The sequence below is a fragment of the Podarcis raffonei genome, chromosome 13 (genome assembly GCF_027172205.1).
Source record: "Podarcis raffonei isolate rPodRaf1 chromosome 13, rPodRaf1.pri, whole genome shotgun sequence".
Taxonomy (NCBI): domain Eukaryota; kingdom Metazoa; phylum Chordata; class Lepidosauria; order Squamata; family Lacertidae; genus Podarcis; species Podarcis raffonei.
In genome coordinates, this window is record NC_070614.1 from 49,653,897 (window position 1) to 49,672,298 (window position 18,402).

The window sequence follows — 18,402 nt, forward strand, 5'->3', positions numbered from 1 at the left end:
TAAAAATTATTAAATCTTGATCACTAAAATATAACCTAAAATTATCATTTTTAAAATTATAATTTTGGTAGTACAGCTTGTTCCCTAAGTTTTATGGCAGTCGCACAGAATTTGGCCACCCTTAGCGTGGTCTCTAGATCCTTGTCCTCTACCAGGAGTTTTAGACATTGGAGTTCGGACCCATTTGGAGATTTTTGTATAACAGGAGTGATAAATACCGAGCGTGTATCCCCATAGAAACGAAAATAAGAAGGTGAGATTGCGGGGGTCAGACTAGAAGACCTTTGGGGGGTCCCTCCTCAGCTTCTACAGATTTTTTTCCCCCTCCCCGGCTACCTGCTCAGGAAAACCCGCTTCTCGCTCCGGGTGGGGTGGGAAGAAGGCGCTTGGCCAGGTACTGGGGTGGGGGTGGAAGGGACTCAGGCGTCCGAGGAGCAGGGCGGGGCGAGAGGGAGTCTGCCTCCAGCCCGCCCAGCTGGTCCCCCGAGGGAGAGAGAAGGAAGGGGGGGCGGAGGGAGAGGGAGATCGGGGAGGCTGCGCAGACGCGCTCGCTGCCACCGCCGCCCTAGCCGGGCATGTGCCGGCTTCTGCCGCAGCCGTGATGGCCCAGGCCGGAGGGGAGGTCGCCCGGGAGCTGCAAGGTAGGGACCTACCTTTTGGGGGGGGGTGAGATGGAGTGGAGAGATCCCCCCCCGCAGGGCTTCCCCTCTCCCCATTCATCCTCAGCCCCCAGCACCATCCAGCACCAATCTTTGGCGACCCCCCCCCTCCTCTCTCCATCCCTCCAGCAACACTCCTCACCCCCCCAAATACCCCGGGGAGAAATGGTCTAAAGGGTTAAATCCACCCCCCCATTAAAAACACCTGTGGCCCCCCTCCCGCACGCTGCCTCCCCCCCAAATTCTAGCGCCCCATAAAAATTTAGGGCCACCCTCCTCAGTTCCCACCCTCCCCGGGGAAATCTCTCCCCCCCCGGGTTTGGAAATATACCCCCCTTTACCTGCGTCTCTCTCATTCCCCCCTCCCTCCAACAGGTGAATTGGCTCTTCCCAAGGCACCCCCCCCTAATTCTCAGGGCGAGCAAATGGTTGCTGCCCCAGAAACGCCCCCCCCACATGGTACTCAACCCCATCGCAGGGAACTATGTTGGCTCCTCTTATTATTATTATTCCTGCCCCCCCATGGATGGAGGGGCACTGCTCCATTCTCTCTCCCCCCCCCCCCCAATAACGACACTCCAAAGCTCCTAGCCGCTGCCCCACCCAGGTCAAGAGCCCCCCTCCCTCAGTGCAAGGAAAAGGCCCCCCTCCCTTTCTACACCTAGAGACCCCCTTTGCCTTCAGTCGCCTCCCAACCCAGTTCCTAGGATGTGACCACTGTGATGCAGGCTCCCCCCACAGATATACTCACCCCCCCAGCTGAATCTCCAAGCTGTCTCTCTGCTTCTCTCAGCACCCCCCCCCCAAATAAATCCCACAGTCTTCCCAACCAACCTATCACCTTCCTGTCATTCCAGCTCCAGGGATAATCCAAAAGTCCATGGGGAGCAGTGTGTAAATCCTGGCTACCCCCCATCACCCCACTTCTCTCCTCCCCCCCTTGAAAAATCGCCTCCCTCAACCCCAAACCTTTCCCCCTCCAATCTCCTGCAAGCTCTCATCCAAGGGGAATGGCCCACCCCCCCCCCTTTGCAATTGCTTTTATGGCCATTGCAATTCATTTCTCTGCAAACCGCCCCCCCCCCGCACAATTCCCTGTTCAGGGGCCTGGATTTTCCCCTGCCCACCCCCTTCCCTGGTACTTAAGCCCCTTCCCATCTCTCTCTCTCACACACACATAACATTCAATCTTGCAGGCTGTATCACTTAATGGCTCTTCAGGAGATAGCTGGGTCTCCCCTGGGGGTGGGGGGGGAGGGGGCGGAGGGAGGGCCAGAACTCCTGGGTTCTTTCCAGGGGTAGAGTAGAGTGGGGGTGGGAGGTAAGGGGTGGCTCTGATCCAGGACTCCTGGGTTTCCGCGCTGGGAAAGGGAGCTGTTTCTCTGTATCTGCTCACACCTCCTGCTTGCTATAATAGTGGATTTATTGCTGAAAGCTGCCTGTGGGTTAATGGGTTGTCTCTTGAGGCTTCTATAGGCTCTGGTGTGCCTCTCTATACACACACACACACACACACACACACACACACAGAGACACACTTCCTGCTGTTGTCACTCCTGGCATGTCCCTGCTTGGGTATCTGGGAACAGGGAGGAAGAGAAGGTGTCGAGACACAACTGGGATGGTGTGTTTGTTTGTGTGTGTGTTTTGCAATATCCCTTTTGTGTGCATGCATGCGCACACACACACACCCCAAGGATCTCCCCAGGCGTCAGAGAGAAGCACGCAAAATCATGCACACGATTCTGCCCCGCCACTTGAAACTGAAAAACACCATTGACACACCCAAAGTTCTTGTGAATTTCTCATCTGCCTATCTACTACTTTGATGTGTTTAGGGTTTCAGATGGGGGGGTGGGAAAGAGAGAGGTCTTTCTGCCCCCCCCCATTATTACCTGGTATCTGAACCTTTGGAGGGGCCTGAAATGGGCCCCTCCCCAAATAGTTCTGAGTCCGACAAATGCCATTCCAAACACCCACCCCGTGACCCATATACATATCCACATAATCTGGCGACCCACAGTTTACTCACAGGGGTCGGCTCCCTCCTTCCCGATCTCTGTTTCCATTTGCCAACCTGTCTCTTTAAGGCCGGGCGCCGATGTTAGTCCTACTCAGAGGAGACCCATTGAAATCAACGGGCCTCAGTTTGCCCCCAATCCCATCTGTTTCCCAAGCGTGCGAAAGGAAAATTGAAGGGAGCTTATCCTTTTTTTCTTTTTTACAATGCCTTCTCTGGTCAATTTCAGTTGCGAAAAAGAGAGAGCGAAAAAACCTGTGTCTGTTTATGTGATGCCTATGAATGTTCTAGATGATAGCAGGAGAAGCTGCGAGTGCCTTCGGCATCTTAACACACACACACACACACACACACAATGCAACCGCTTTGCTTCACGACAACAACAACGAAAAAACACATCTTCGCTCCAGAAGGAGAGCTTCCAGGGCTTATGCTTACGACTTCAGAAACCCGGTTTCCCATCTCGGCCACGAGGCGAGGCGGAAGGTGCTCTCTGCACATGCTCAGAGGCCTTCTCTCCCCTTGCAGTCACTGCACAGAGCCCGGCAGCAGGTGTTAAGTAAACACTGTGTTGCTGCTTTTGCCTCCTGCATTCATAAAAACCAGACAGGGATGCTGTAGGGCATGACACGGTTGGAAGGTGCAAAGGCGATGTCACACTTCTTCCTGGGATTTCTGTCTCTCTCACACACACTTTCACACACACACACACAGCCTGCCAGATAGTAAATAAAATGAATGGAGACTCTCGTATTTAAAGCGGCGGGCACACATGACTACTGTGTCTAAATGGCTGCTTTCAACTCCCCTCAAAATGAACGGGTGGAACTCAAGGCAGTGGCGGAGCAGACTGTATCACTTCACTTGGCAAAGAGGGGGTGCCACTGTGCTATTTCTGCCCCCCCAACACACAGGAAGGTGCCATTGGTCCACCTAGCTGAGTAGGTCTACACCACCGTTCTTCGACCTTGGGTCCAAAAACGCTGTTGGACTACAAAGCCCATCATCCACAGCCAGCTTAGGCAATGGTCATGGATGATGGGAGTTGTAGTCTAACAACATCCGGGGACCCAGAAGGTTGCATGACACCCAAAAGATGCTTCATGAGGCCATGGCTCATTGGTGGGGAGGCTGTGTCCCCCCCCAGCATGTTTGACCACAACTCCCATCATCCCCGAGCTGTGGGGCACATAGCGGCCAAAATGTTATTTAAGGTAACTTACGATATTCCCGAATCGGACCTACAGCAGAAAGGTAGCCCTTCCCACCATTCCTTTAAAAGAAATTCACTGTTAATTTATCGTTTGCACATTTAACAAGGGACAGAGAAAGCGAAGAAACGAGGTGAATTAAAAAAGAAAAATGAAAGGGAACGCAATCATAATAATATGCAAAAAAAAAATAAAAATACTAACTACAGCAGTAAAATGTTAGAGGCAGGAATGTTTCTGAATGCCAGAATGCCACAGGAGAGGAGAGGGATCTTGTGTTCAAATCCTCCTTGCAGGTTCCCCACAGGCTTCTAGCTGGCTGCCGTGAGAACAGGGTACTGGGTTGGGGGGTGGCCGTAGGCCTCATCTAGCAGGCCCTCCTTATTTCCTTAAATAGCCCTGCGGACACAGCAACCATCCAGACATGGATCTTAAATTGAACATCAGCCCTCCAGGCGCTATAGAGGGATCCAAACAAGTTTGATGCCTACATGAAACAAGTCGCCGAAGCGCTGAGGCCCTCAGACCATTGTGTGATAGTTGGCAGTGCTTATCCTTCCAACGCATAAGTCTCGGAGCCAAGTCCCTTCTGTCGTCCCCTCAGCCATGGCGACTGAGGCCGACAGGGGTTCCTCAACCACATGCCTCCTCTGCCTAATGACAGGACCGGCTCTGGCCCAACCTAAAGAGAATGCCAACCTGGTGTACAGCAGCTCTGAAAAGACTGGAAGTTTTGTTTCTGGCCCTTTCCCTAATGATTCCCTGTGGGAAATCCATCTTTTTCAGAGCTGCCCCCTCTGGGTTGGCATTTTCGTTCAGCTATCCACCGTGACCCTGAGTTCCCTTTCTTGGGTAGTCGCCAACAGCCCAGGCCCCTGTCAGTGCATATTTGAGTGTGTGTGGGGTTTACATCCCTTTACATTTACATTGTTTTTCCTTTCCCATTTTAACCCCCATTCCCCCAGTTTGGAAAAATCCTTTTGGAGCATCTTACCATCCTTTTAGGGACGCGGGTGGCGCTGTGGGTTAAACCACAGAGCCTAGGACTTGCCGATCAGAAGGTCGGCAGTTCGAATCCTGCGACGGGGTGAGCTCCCGTTGCTCTCTCCCAGCTCCTGCCAACCTAGCAGTTTGAAAGCACGTCAAAGTGCAAGTAGATAGATAGGTACCGCTCCAGCGGGAAGGCAAACGGCGTTTCCATGCACTGGTCTGCTTTGCCAGAAGCGGCTTAGTCATGCTGGCCACATGACCCGGAAGCTGTATGCTGGCTCCCTTGGCCAATAAAGCGAGATGAGCGCCGCAACCCCAGAGTCGGTCACGACTGGACCTAATGGTCAGGGGTCCCTTTACCTTTACCATCCTTTTGGGGGGGATGTCACCTGCAAACGTGGGTCACCTCACTTCTTACCCCTAACTTGAGCAAGTTCAGAAGCACAAGTCCCACTTCAGTTCCTTAGAGCACACCGACTTCCTACTTCCCTCCGGTGTGAGAAGTGTGAATTTGGTCCAGATCTGTGCTTCCTGTTCTTTAACCAATTCTCCATCCCTACCCAAGGACCCATCCTCTCACTCACTTGCTCCTAAGATTACCAAAAAGCCTTTGGAACTTGTTGAAAACTCTTTCAAAATCCAAGTACACAATGTCTACCTGATCAACACTCTCTTCGTTCTTACTGATACCCTCAGATAACCCAAAAATGTTAGAGAGGCGGGACTTCCTGTTACGGAAGCCATGCTGCTTTTTCTTCAGCAAGGCTTCTTCTTCTTCATGCTTGATCATCTGAGGCCTTCTGCCAGTTTACCTGGAACGCCGCATTAAGCTAACTCGTCTGTAATTTCCCAGATGCTCCCTAGAACTCCTTTAAAAAAATAAAATAAATCAGTGTTAGATTGGCTATTTTCCAGTCCTCTGATATGAAGACCGACCTAGGATCAAGTTAACATATTTTCGTTAGAGGATCAGCAGTTTTGCATTCAAGTTCTTGGGTGGGTGCTATGTATATCTACGGAATGATTTGTCAATTGTTCGTTTTGCCAAACCTCTGCTTAAAGGGAAAGGGACCCCTGACCGTTAGGTCCAGTCGTGGACGACTCTGGGGTTGTGGCGCTCATCTCACTTTATTGGCCGAGGGAGCCGGCGTACAGCTTCCGGGTCATGTGGCCAGCATGACTAAGCCACTTCTGGCGAACCAGAGCAGTGCACGGAAACACCGTTTACCTTCCCTCCGGAGCGGTACCTCTTTATCTACTTGCACTTTGACGTGCTTTCGAACTTCTAGGTTGGCAGGAGCAGGGACCGAGCAACGGGAGCTCACCCCGTTGTGGGGATTCGAACCGCCGACCTTCTGATTGGCAAGTCCTAGGCTCTGTGGTTTAACCCACAGCGCCACCCGCATCCCAACCTCTGCTTACCTTACACAAAATCAGTTTTTCAGATCCCACCCCACAGAAAAATGGGTTCAGGCATGGGCGTGTGTGTGTCCTACATCATCTTAAGTTAGACACAGATTAATCCTACTTTTCTATAACCTCCATTTTCCTCTCCTTTCGCTCCCTTGCTGCCTAGTGGCCCAGCCACCCCCAGCCCCTGATGTGTTTAAATATACTGTTTTGGTTGGCCTTAATGCCTTTATCAATATGCTGCCCAGATTTCCTCTTCACTTCCTTGCTCGCCAACGTCACATTTGCTTCTCCAGGTTTAGTGCTTCTTCTTTTTCTGTTCTCCGCAATTGGGCAAGCCTTCAGTTTTTTTGATAGAAGCCTTTCTTCCCCTTTTCATAGCTTCCTCGACGCTGCTAGTTAACCACATTGGCATCCGCTTCAACTTGACGGCATTAAAAAAAAATTAGCTTAAGCTTCTACTAGTGTGGTTTTAAATAAGCTCTGTGCAGTTTGGAGAGATTTTACTGGCTTTATCTTCCCTTTCAGCTTTCTTCCTATTGCCTCCCTCATTTTGGAGAAGTTTATTCTTTTGAAGTCAAATGCGACTGTGCTTGGAATCATATCTGGCTGTTGTCTGCTTGCGTTTGTGTTGAATTGCGTTGTCGGTTGCGGCTTCCAGTTGGTTCAACGATATGCCCATCTCATATCAGGTTTTAGGTGCTACTTCAATTATCATTATTAATTAAAATTTTATACCGCCCTTCATCCAAAGATCACAGGGCCGTATGCAACGTATTAATATAAGACTTCCTTCTCTTGACGCATTCCTTTTTTGATAATAATTTTTATTAGTTTCCAATTACAACAATCCAATAATATCCTCATTATAACGATGCCAAATTATATTACAATTAGTAATGCCGATCATTGCCAAATTATACAATTTAGGTGCCCCCTCCCCCGTGTGCTAGAATTGATGGTTTGATTATTCTCTTTGTTTCTGCGTACCAAAATCTTATAAATTTCAATTACACTCCAGTCAAAATACCAATCCCTTATGCAGCAACTGCAGTTTTAACTACTTCCATTCGTCTTGATCGCCCTTAGAATTCTGGTTGGGGGAAGGTGGAATTGTGCTTCCCCAGGGCTCAAATTATTTTTCCGATTCAATATTCCTACTCACAGTAGGTGTAAGAGGTAATTTAGGTCACACCTGCAGCATGAGCCCAAAACCCTGTCATAGCAGTCCTGGGGAATCCTGGGAAGTGTAGTTTGTTAACCTTGCTGGGAATTGTAGCTCTGTGAGGTCAGCAACCATCCACAAACTACAGTCCCCAGGAGTCTTTGCGGGACGTAGAGAAGCTGTGACAAAGTGGTACAAGAGCGCTCTAAATGGATGTTGTGTCTGTGACGGAGAGGCAACTTACACGTCATCCGAAAACAGGATAAAAGAGGGTTTAGATCTGTGTAAAATCTGTATATTCTGATTCATATGCAAATTTAGAAAGAATTGCTGTAATTTAGATAGAAGTGCGATACATCTCGTCATAGTGGGGGAAGCTATGTTTGTTGTTGAAGTGCTAACTGTTGATGGGCAATTTTGTTCTCCCTTCTTAGGGTTTTGTACTGGTTTTGTACTGGACAGCCTTTCAGGTAGAGGAGCGCCTGTCTAAAGTAGGGCAGCCGGCCTCAGTTGCTTAATACTACTACTAATAAATTTATTATTTATACCCCGCCCATCTGGCTGGGCTTCTCCAGCCACTCTGGGCAGCTTCCAACAAAATATTAAAATACAGAAATGCATCAAACATTAGAAGCTTCCCTAAACAGGGCTGCCTTCAGATGTCTTCTAAAAGTCTGGTAGTTGTTTTTCTCTTTGACATTGGGTGGGAGGGCGTTCCACAAGGCGGGTGCCACTACTGAGAAGGCCCTCTACCTGGTTCCCTGTAACTTGGCTTCTCACAGTGAGGGAACCGCCAGAAGGCCCTCAGCGCTGGACCTCAGTGTCCGGGCAGAACGATGGGGGTGGAGACGCTCCTTCAGATATACTGGACCAAGGCCGTTTAGGGCTTTAAAGGTCAGCACCAACACTTTGAATTGTGCTCGATGTGCTCCTCACTCCTCCTCTGACATGCCAAATTCTCTTTCCTGTCGAGCATTTCCTAAATCGAACCAGGAAACCGTGGTTTGCGAACCAGCCGTGGTCTCAAGGCATCCAGGGCCGGCTAGTCTCAGTGCAGATGCAACAGTAAACTGTGGTTATAGCAAACTATGGGAGGGAGAAGGGGAATTTGCATGTTAGATGGGAAGAGGAAAGGGGAGCCTGCCAGCTTCTGCCACATTCCTGCTTGTCAAACCATGGTTTGGCGTGCAGAGAGGATTGCCCCTGAAACCAGATCGCTATCACCGTCAGAAGAGTCTCAGCTCTTGCAGCTTCACATCTGAAATCCCGAGACCTGCAAAATGTCTCAGCCCACGCTGCTCCTTGATGCGCCAGCACGGAGGAATAATTTATAAAGATGCCATCAGTAATCCAAAACACGGACCTCTCTGCTGGGACTGGCTCTTAAAGAGCGTTCAGGAAAATGCAGATGTGTGCAGCACAGAGCAAATAGGAATCCATCTCAAATCACCCCCCACCCCCGTCTCACATGCACAGCGCTAATGCTGCTTTTAACCAAAGCACACCAGCTCTAAGCGCCCATTTAAATCCCCTAATCCGGCTCAAAACAAAATTGCAAAGGTGACCCTACCAAATCACTAAAAGGACACGCCGCAGGTTGGTGTTGCTGTGTGTATATTTTTTATTAAAAGGCTGCAGGCATCTGCCAGGGCTTTCGGTGTGAAGCAAAGGGGCGTTTGTTGCCTCAAGCCTTACAATATGCATTGGCAAAACTTCCTCCCGTCTTGAGGTTTTGTTGCCCAAGAGCCTCTCTGGGTGTTTTTGTGTGTGTTTTTTGTGGGGGCGTGGGATGGGTTGCTTTCTCCCCCAGCCCTTTTTCTTGAGACATACACAGTTCAGACAGGAAGAAGCCAAGACATAGAAATCTAAAAATGAACACCGTTTCCCCTTTTCCCTGAGCATAATTGCTCACGAGAGAAATTAGGTCACAGCACCCCAATCCTAGATGCTTCTTCTTCTTCCCAAAAAAGGACACTGTTAGGGTTGCTGCTGTTGCGATCTATTTGTCCCCCCTCCTTCGCGCTGATTTGGGGAGGGGCCTTGGCACCCTCTGATGGGGTATAGAATCATAGTCTCATGGAACCATAGGCTTGGAAGGGACCCCAAGGGACATCTAGACCAACCCCCAGCGATGCAGGAATCTCAACTGAAGCATTCATGGCCTCCCAACCTCTGCTTAAAAACCTCCAAGGAAGGAGTGTTCGCCACCTCCCGAGGAAGGCCAACTCCTTACTGCCGGAAAGTTCTTTTCGATGTTTAGTTGGAATCTCTTTTCTTGTCACTTGAAGCCATGGGTTCGAATCCTACCCTCCCGAGCAGGAGAAAACAAGCTTGCCCCACCTTCCACATGACAGCCCTTCAGATATTTGAAGATGGCTATCTCCTCTCAGTCTCCTCTTTTCCAGGCTAAACATACCCAGCTCCTTCAACCGTTCCTCATCAGGCTTGGTTTCCAGACCCTTCATCATCTTGGCTGCCCTCCTCCGCACACACATTCCAGCTTAAATCGTGGCACCCAGGCCTGGGCACAGTATTCCAGCTGTGGTCTTGAGGAAGGCAGAATTTGGGTGGCGCTATTACTTCTCTTTATCCGGACGCTATACTTCTGCTGATGCAGCCTAGAATAGCATTAGCTATTTTGGTGATGCATCACGTTGTTGACTCATGTTCAGCTTGTGGTCCACCAAGACCCCTAGAATTCTTTTCACATGTACCGCTGGCAAGCCAGCAGTCCCCCATCTTATATTTGTGCACCTGGTTCTTCCTGCCTAAGTGCAGAACCTGACATTTGTCCCTACTGAAATTCATTTTGTTAGTTTGGGCTCCAGTTCTCCAACCTATTAAGGCCACCTTGAATCCTGATTCTGTCTTCTGTGGCGTTGGCTACCCCTCCCAGTTTGGTGCCACCTGCAAATTTGATGAGTATCCCCTCAATTCCTATTTTGGGAGAGTTGGCACCTAGCAGGCCACACCTGATCGCCTCTGATTCTCTGTGCAAAGTGGAAATTGTTGCACCGTTAGGGTGGCAGACCCTGGCAATAGTCTCACCATACTACTTTCTGGAGCTTGGCCCTGCCTCCAAGGAGCTATAGGGAAAGTGCATGGTTCCTCCCACCTCACGCTGGGCTGAGAGAATGAATGTGAGCGGCTCGGGGTATTGAAAGAGGCCGAGTCAGACTGATGAATCACGCAGATTCAGCAGCCATCTTCCCCTGGGGACGGGTGTTTGGTTAATACCCATTGCACAGTTTGGGAAGTAGCTGGTGATTTGAGAGATTGATGGCAGAGAAGGGCAGTTGTTGGCTAACAGCTAAACCAGGTGATTCAAAACATCAGCGATCAGAAGCAAGATGCCTCTGAACAGCAGTTGCTACAGGAGACCTTAGCTGCCTTGTGGGAGAAGAAAAGTCTCAGGAGTAATAATAATAATAATAATAATAATAATAATAATAATAATAGTTTATTATTTATACCCCGCCCATCTGGCTGGGTTTCTCCAGCCACTCTGGGCAGCTTCCAACGGAATATCAAAATACAATAACCTATTAAACATTAAAAGCTTCCCTAAACAGGGCTGCCTTGATTTTTAGAAGACATCTGGTCTTCTAAAAATCTGGTAGTTGTTTTTCTCTTTGACATCTGGTGGAAGGGCGTTCCACAGGGCGGGTGCCACTACCGAGAAGGCCCTCTGCCTTGTTCCCTGTAACTTGGCTTCTCGCAGCGAGGGAACCACCAGAAGGCCCTCGGCGCTGGGCCTCAGTGTCCGGGCAGAACAATGGGGTGGGGAGGCTCCTTCAGTAAACCATACACAAATCTGGAGTCCTTAAGACAGTTGGATGGCACCTTGTTCACCTCCTTCCAGCAACTCCTGCAGCTGAGTTGGTGCCCAATGCCTTGTTCTGCTTTCCTTTGGACCACATCAGTGAGACTGGCGGGGGGTCTTGTTGTCTAGGCACCCCAGGACCTCCATACACCCTGGCCAGGCTTGTGCGCCAGGGAGGTCACTTTCGTGCTGCTAGTGCGGCTGTTTGTGACTTCACCCCCGGAGGTACACTTCATTGTCTCTGGAGACAGACAGCTGCCAAGCACACGAGCCAAAGATCACCCAGCGCATAGGTTGACTATGGAATTGGCTCCCACATGGTGTGGTGATGCCATCAACTTGGACCGGGCGAAAAGAGGATCAGAGAAATTTATTCTCACGTTCTTACACCTAGATATACTGGAGGGGTTGTGCCTCAGACCCTAGATGCTTGCTGTGTGAAGCACAGTGCCCTACTGCAGAGCTATGGCCCATCCCCCTGTTGAGGCAAGGGCATGCTGTGTACGCTCAGAGGCACTCTTTTTGCCACCCGCTCTGCATGTGCTCAGGAGACGAATCCCGGGTTGCTTGGCTACTTATGGCCGGATGGAACGAGGGATTCTTCAGATGAACAGTTGTGAGAATGGGGCTAGGTGGTTGTCGTGAGCTCTCAGTACAAAAGTATGATCAGGGGTCAGCAAACTTTTTCAGCAGGGGGCCGGTCCACTGTCCCTCAGACCTTGTGGGGGGCCGGACTATATGTTGCCATGATTATGACCTGCATTTTTGGCAAAAACACTTACTGGGACCAACCCCAATGTTGCCCGAAAGCGATATTTTTTTGGGCGGGGGTGTTCCCTCATACACCCACGCTGCTTCCTTTGCGTTTTATGCGTTGACAGTTATTATTTCTCTCGTAAGGTGGGGTGGAGGCTGGGGGGCTGAGGTAAGCGCGCCATTCCCGTCAGCCCTGGAAAGTGTGTGCGCATGCTTGGGTGAAGGGAAAAGCCATTGGCCACACTACGTCAGGCTGGCGCCGCTCAAGCAAAAACGTTCTTTTCCCCGCGTGAGGGAAGACGAGGCGGCGGCAGCGGCTATTTACCTTTCCATGGCTCACACCGTGTAGCTAACAAGCGGCCTCCCCAGCAGAGGCCATAATTGCTTTGGAGTGCAGCCGCCCAGGCGCTCCCCGCTTCCTTTGCTGCAGAGCACTGCCGCCACAGACACTGGTGGGTGTTGCTCCTGAGGCGCCTCTGAGCCCCTGTCGCCACAGCTGCCCTTCCTGAGGTCAGTCGCCGGCAGTTCCATGGTGGAAATCCGAACTGTGGCTCCTTTTCCCTCGTCCCTACCCCCCACCCTGGAAGAAAAGATTGCCGTGCGCGTGCGACGGACGGAGAAGGGGCTTGTCTCGAACAGCCGCCCGCCTCGCTTTTGACCCCCAAGCCTGGCTGAGTTGCAAAAACCATGGCGCGCACACGTTATGCCGGCTGCCTGGATTCCCAGACCGTCCGCGGGCCGGATCTAGAAGGCAATTGGGCCTGACCCGGCCTGTGGACCTTAGTTTACTGACCCATGAGTATGATCTTGTGCTAAAGCAGCGGTTCTCAACCTGTGGGTCCCCAGATGTTGTTGAACTACAACTCCCATCACCCCTAGCTAGCAAGGCCAGAGCTCAGGGATGATGGGAGTTGTAGTCCAACAACATCTGGGCACCCACAGGTTGAGAACCGCTATGCTAAAGGAAGGCACTGATCCTAATCTATGGGGATGCTCATAACTGCAGAGCAGTGACTGCCCAGGCAAGAGGAAGAAGGTCGGGAATCCCAGGCAGACTAGAAGGCAAGCGAAGGCAGGGATCAGCACCTTGGAGAGCGATCTAGGTGTGAGTTTCAGGACCATGGCCAGCGACCCTGCAGCAGAGGTAGAACATGCATGTTGTCTCAGCAGAGCAACTGGCAGAGAGAGGCCTTGGGCTATGCATTTATTGACTGAGGCTCTGCCCCCTGAGAGTTGCGTTAGGCCAAGTAAGGAGCTGCTGCCTTCCTCTTTGCCCAGGGGTTGGAGGGTGCAGAGAACCTCTTTCAGTCTGAGGACTGTGTTCCATGACGAGCAGCCCTTGGGTTGTGGCCAGAGGCAGAAAGTGGGCGGGATGACAGAGGCATCTCTTACCTTTATGTGGTTGGTGACTGTGCAGCCATGAAAAGGCCAGCAGTTCCTACAACCCCTACGCTTATCTCTCCCATTCTTCATCCAGGCAAGCAAGAGATGTTGTCACACACCTGGGGAGGCTCCCGAAGGCCTGATAGAGAGAGCTGGAGAGCCACATTCCCATTCTGCCCAAGATCTTGGGGCTTCATAGAATTGTTGAGTTGGAACAACTCATCTAGTCATCTAGTCCAACCTCCTGCAATACAGGAATCTTAGTTCTCAGTTCAAGCAGTGCAGATGTCTCCTCCGGGTTCTTCTGCTCCTCCAGAGTGTCTGTCATGCCCTCCACCAGCTCCAGTCAGCACACCTAATGGTCAGGGAGAATGCAAACTGTAGTTCAAAAGCATCTGGAGGGGACCCTGCTGGCTTCCTTGAAGCTGCGCACTCCTATGCCACGGGCCAGGTCTATTGGTGGAAGCCACGACACTTAGGCCAGTTTAAAAAGCTGTGAGGAAAATGGCCTCTGCGTGGCATGGCCACTCCTAGTGCTGCTACTTGCCTTTTATATTCCTTGATTTTGCCAACACTCTCCCTAATGGTCTTCAGCCAAATTTGATTTCCCATCTAGGCCTCGCCAGCAGCAATATTGGTTCCTTTCTCTCCCCGTTGCCTAAGATGGGGAAACCACACAGGGGGGAAGCGGGCTTGATATTGCTGGAGCGTTAGAAGCCGTCTCGGGTAACATTAGTTTTTCCACCACACTGGCTTGGATCTTGTCCCAAAATAACAAGCTGAGGAATCAGACTGTAGTAATATCGCAGGCTAATTTCTTAGCAGAAGGTGTATTCTCCGATCTTAATGTCACCTCTAAAACAGATGGCAAACAGTCGTTGCTCTGCGGGGAAGGGGAGAACTCTGCATTTGCTCAGAGGCATATTATCGTTGTCACTATTATTATTATTTTTATGTTCATTCATTCATTCCCTATGGGGAAGGGCTTTTAGCTCAGAGCATGGAGCATCTATTTTGCAAGCAGAAGGTCTCAGGTTCAGTCCCTGATAGGACTGGGAGAGAGCCATGCCTGAAACCTCCAACAGCGGCTGCCAGTCAGTGCAGACAGTACTAAACTAGAGCTAGTGTGAGGTAGCTTTCCATGATCTTATATTGTTCCATTGTCGTTAGCGGTATTTAGCTATCATTATTATTCTCAGTATTGCGCGGATTAATCAATCAAGCTTTAGTTTGAGTCGGAATCCGCTCATTCTCTCTTTGTCGTTTTCATCCTGGGGGAGGGGAACCCCACCCAGTGTGGAAATGTTGTAAGGGGAGAAGATTCACCAGTGGGATTTCTGCCTGGCGTGCAGCTGCTAAGTAGAGGTAACATGAAGCAAATTGAGTCAGTTGTTGGACTGCAACACACGTCAGCCCAAGCCGGCATGACCATTAGAGTAAGGCATTATGGGAGTTGTAGTTCAGGGCAGGGCAGTCTTAAATAAGGCCCATTAGTAAGCCCAACTGACTCACTAGCAGGGATGTGGGCCACGGATTTGTTTCATTTCTCTCTTGTTTCTTTTCTCCCCGCTTCCATTCCTATTATGTTTTATTGTAATTTTATTCATGTTAGCTGCCCTGAGCCCGGTTCTGGCAAGGGAGGGCGGGGTAAAAATAAAAAAATATTATTATTATTATTATTTATTAAATGCAACCCTACCTAATTTGTTCTTTCCAAAAAAGAGGCCATCTGAAACACACCCATGGACTTCATGGCAGGGCATGGATTTGAACCCTGGTCCTTGCAAGCTTGGGACGCAGGTGGCGCTGTGGGTTAAACCACAGAGCCTAGGGCTTGCCGATCAGAAGGTCGGCGGTTCGAATCCCCGCGACGGGGTAAGCTCCCGTTGCTCGGTCCCTGCTCCTGCCAACCTAGCAATTCGAAAGCACGCCAGTGCAAGTAGATAAATAGGTACCGCTGCGGCGGGAAGGTAAACGGCGTTTCCGTGTGCTGCTCTGGTTCGCCAGAAGTAGCTTAGTCATGCTGGCCACATGACCCAGAAGCTGTACGCTGGCTCCCTCGGCCAATAAAGCGAGATGAGCGCCGCAACCCCAGAGTCGTCCACGACTGGACCTAATGGTCAGGGGTCCCTTTACCTTTACCTTTACCTTTGCAAGCTATCGTCCAACACTAACCACCATGCCATGCATCACGCAGCCTGGCTTGATGGCACGAGTCGCCTGTAGTTATTTGCTCTGTTCCACCAGGTAGGGGAGCTAGTATGGCGTATGAATTGCGGACCTGCATTTGAACATGACTGAGGGGGTTTCAACTGGCCCTGATAAGTCTCAGAGAGACATATCCGACCTGGGAGCTTTGTGGGCCTCACAACCGCTGTGTGTGAGGGGAGGTGGTGGGGAAAGACCTTGGGGAGGCCTTGAAGCCTCTTTCCCTTCTCCAGAGGAACTGGGTCCTCCCTTCCTCAGCTGTCAGGACCAATTTGTCTCGGCCGCCAGGCCTGTCACCTCCAATGCTTCGCCCCAGTTCCCTGCACACCCAGCCGAGGACACCACACACACATACAAACACACGCTCATTCTCTTTCTCTCAGCTCACACCAGACAGAGGCGGCCGGTGGCCTCAGTTTACCCCGAGGCGTTGTGAGTCGGAAAGAAGCGGTAGTGGGGGACAGTTTCATCCTGTACGCTTTTGCTTGGCTGAAGCAGAGAAGCTACCCGGAGCGAAGCGATTGATTGAATGGTGCCTGCCTGCCTCTGGCGGGTCGATCCGAGCTCCCGAAAAGTCCTCCCTTCAGCTCCCAGGACAACGCGATGGAGCAATGCCATGAAGAGAATTCCCCCGGGCATGCGCAGAGCGCCTTCCTCTACTCCACGTCACTCCTTAACATATTTGGGACCCCCGGATCGGGGGCCCTTGAGCCCCACAGGACCTCTTCCTTTAGAAACTATGTGTAGGGTTTAATTTGATCAAGAGTCCAACATCTGAAGGCAGCCCTGTTTAGGGAAGTTTTTAATGTTTAATGCTGTATTGTGGTTTTTAATATTCGGTTGGGAGCTGCCCAGAGTGGCTGGGAAAACCCAGCCAGATGGGTGGGGTATATATATATATATATTTAATTTTTATTGGTTTTTTCCACACATAATATAAGACAATACAACACAATACAAGACAAACAAACATACAAACACGTATAATTTCTTGACCTTTCATTTCTTAAGCCTTCTTTCAGCGACTTCCCCATACCTCCCCTTTCTGCATCCCTGTTGACAATCTTTTCAGCATCCCCTAGTATCAATATAATATTTTCTTTAAGTCTTATTTCTCATATCCAATTGCTAATCGCTGCAATTCTATTTTACGTTACCCAAAGCATTTTAGCATTCATTAATTTTACAACAGTTCTTAAGATAGATTTTAAACTTCTTCCAGTCCTCTTCCACCGTCTCTTTCCCTTGGTCACGGATTCTGCCGGTCATCTCAGCCAGTCCCATGTAGTCTATTACCTTAGTCTGCCATTCTTCCAGTGTGGGTAGTTCTTGGGTCTTCCACAGATGGGTGGGGTATAAATAATAAATTATTATTATTATTATTATTATTATTATTATTATTATTATTATTAGTTGGGTCTCTGGACCATAATAAAGATTATTTATTTATTTATTTATTTATTTATTTATTTATTATAATTAACCCCAGAATCTCTTTCTTTTAAAGTTTTTGCCACAAAGGCAGGGGCTTAGAATGCATGGAATCCTGATAAGAAAGAGATAAGAAAGAGACCACTATTACGTATTTTATTTACATTTTTATCCAGCTTTTCTTATTCCCCCTCCTGTTTTATCTTCACAACAACCCTGTGTTGTAGGTTGGGCTGAAGAAAGTGGCTGGCTTAATGTCATCTAGTCCGCGTCATAGCTGTGTGGCGATTTGAATTTGGGCTAGGAAAGGGCTAAAAGGATGTAATTTGGGGGGAGTGCTTAATCTCTCCAGATTCTCAGTCACATTTTGTTTACCTTTGGTGTGCAGAGGCTGAAATCATGATTATCACTTTATATCCAGTGGGACATTTGTATGTTCTGGAAATGTTGCAAAATCTGCAGAATCTAACGTGTGTGTGGTTTTTTTTTAAAGAAATATTTTCTTCAGGATTCAATCTTTGAAAAACTTAAATGCTTTAAGCAGTTGCGTAAACATTTTCCTGGAATACCCCAGGATTCCTCATGGGTAACTCTGAAAACTCTAAACTAGGAGAAAGTATCAGACTCTTAGTTCTCCCCTTTTGCAGACATCAAAAAATACGTTTAGAGGCAGCGGTTACCTTGGTGGGGGAGGGAAAGGCACTCTGCACAAGCTCAGTGGCACCCTTCTCATTTATTCGTTCCCAAAACCCCAGACCCTTGCTTTTCTTTGGAAAGCTGACCTGAAGTTCACCAAGGGAAGGGCAGACAGGGCAACTCAGCGACTGTCCTTCCTTCCTGACACTGGACAGCGGAGGCTTATAGGCTCTGGCTCCCCCTACTGGCTGCCTCCTTGCATTCTGCCCAACCAGCCCCATTGAGTCCCAGCCACCAGATCCTAACCTGCTACGCTTCCTTTCCAGACAGCATCCGGAAGTTCCTGAACCGGCCTCCCATCCACCTGCTGGTGAGGGTGAAGCTAGAAACCAAGCCGAAGAAAAGCGAAGACAGGGTGCTGGTGAGAGACTCCCGGGGGGTTTGGGGACCAGGTGGTGGTGGTGGGGAAATACCGTATTTTTCCATGTATAAGACAACCTTTTTTCCCTGAATTTTTTTTGGGTGATAAATTGAGGGTCGTCGTCATACACGGGTTAATATGCTAAGATCACTGCAGATGGTGACAGCAGTCACGAAATTAAAAGACGCCTGCTTCTTGGGAGAAAAGCAATGACAAACCTACACAGCATCTTAAAAGGCAGAGACATCACTTTTCCAACAAAGGTCCGTATAGTCAAAGCCGTGGTTTT

At 49.7% G+C, this 18,402-nt stretch overlaps 1 protein-coding gene across 4 annotated transcripts in view; it reads left to right on the top strand.

Annotated features, from left to right (window-relative positions):
- Window positions 1-507: 507 nt before the first annotated feature.
- Window positions 508-18,402, top strand: part of CARMIL3 (capping protein regulator and myosin 1 linker 3) — an 81,468-nt gene continuing 63,573 nt past the window's right edge. For all 4 annotated transcript variants that reach the window (XM_053362927.1, XM_053362928.1, XM_053362930.1 and 1 more), the window contains exons 1-2: window positions 508-641; window positions 18,019-18,113. In XM_053362927.1, the coding sequence (XP_053218902.1) occupies window positions 602-641; window positions 18,019-18,113 (135 nt within the window). In that variant the 5' untranslated portion in view covers window positions 508-601. The remainder of the gene's footprint in view (window positions 642-18,018; window positions 18,114-18,402) is intronic.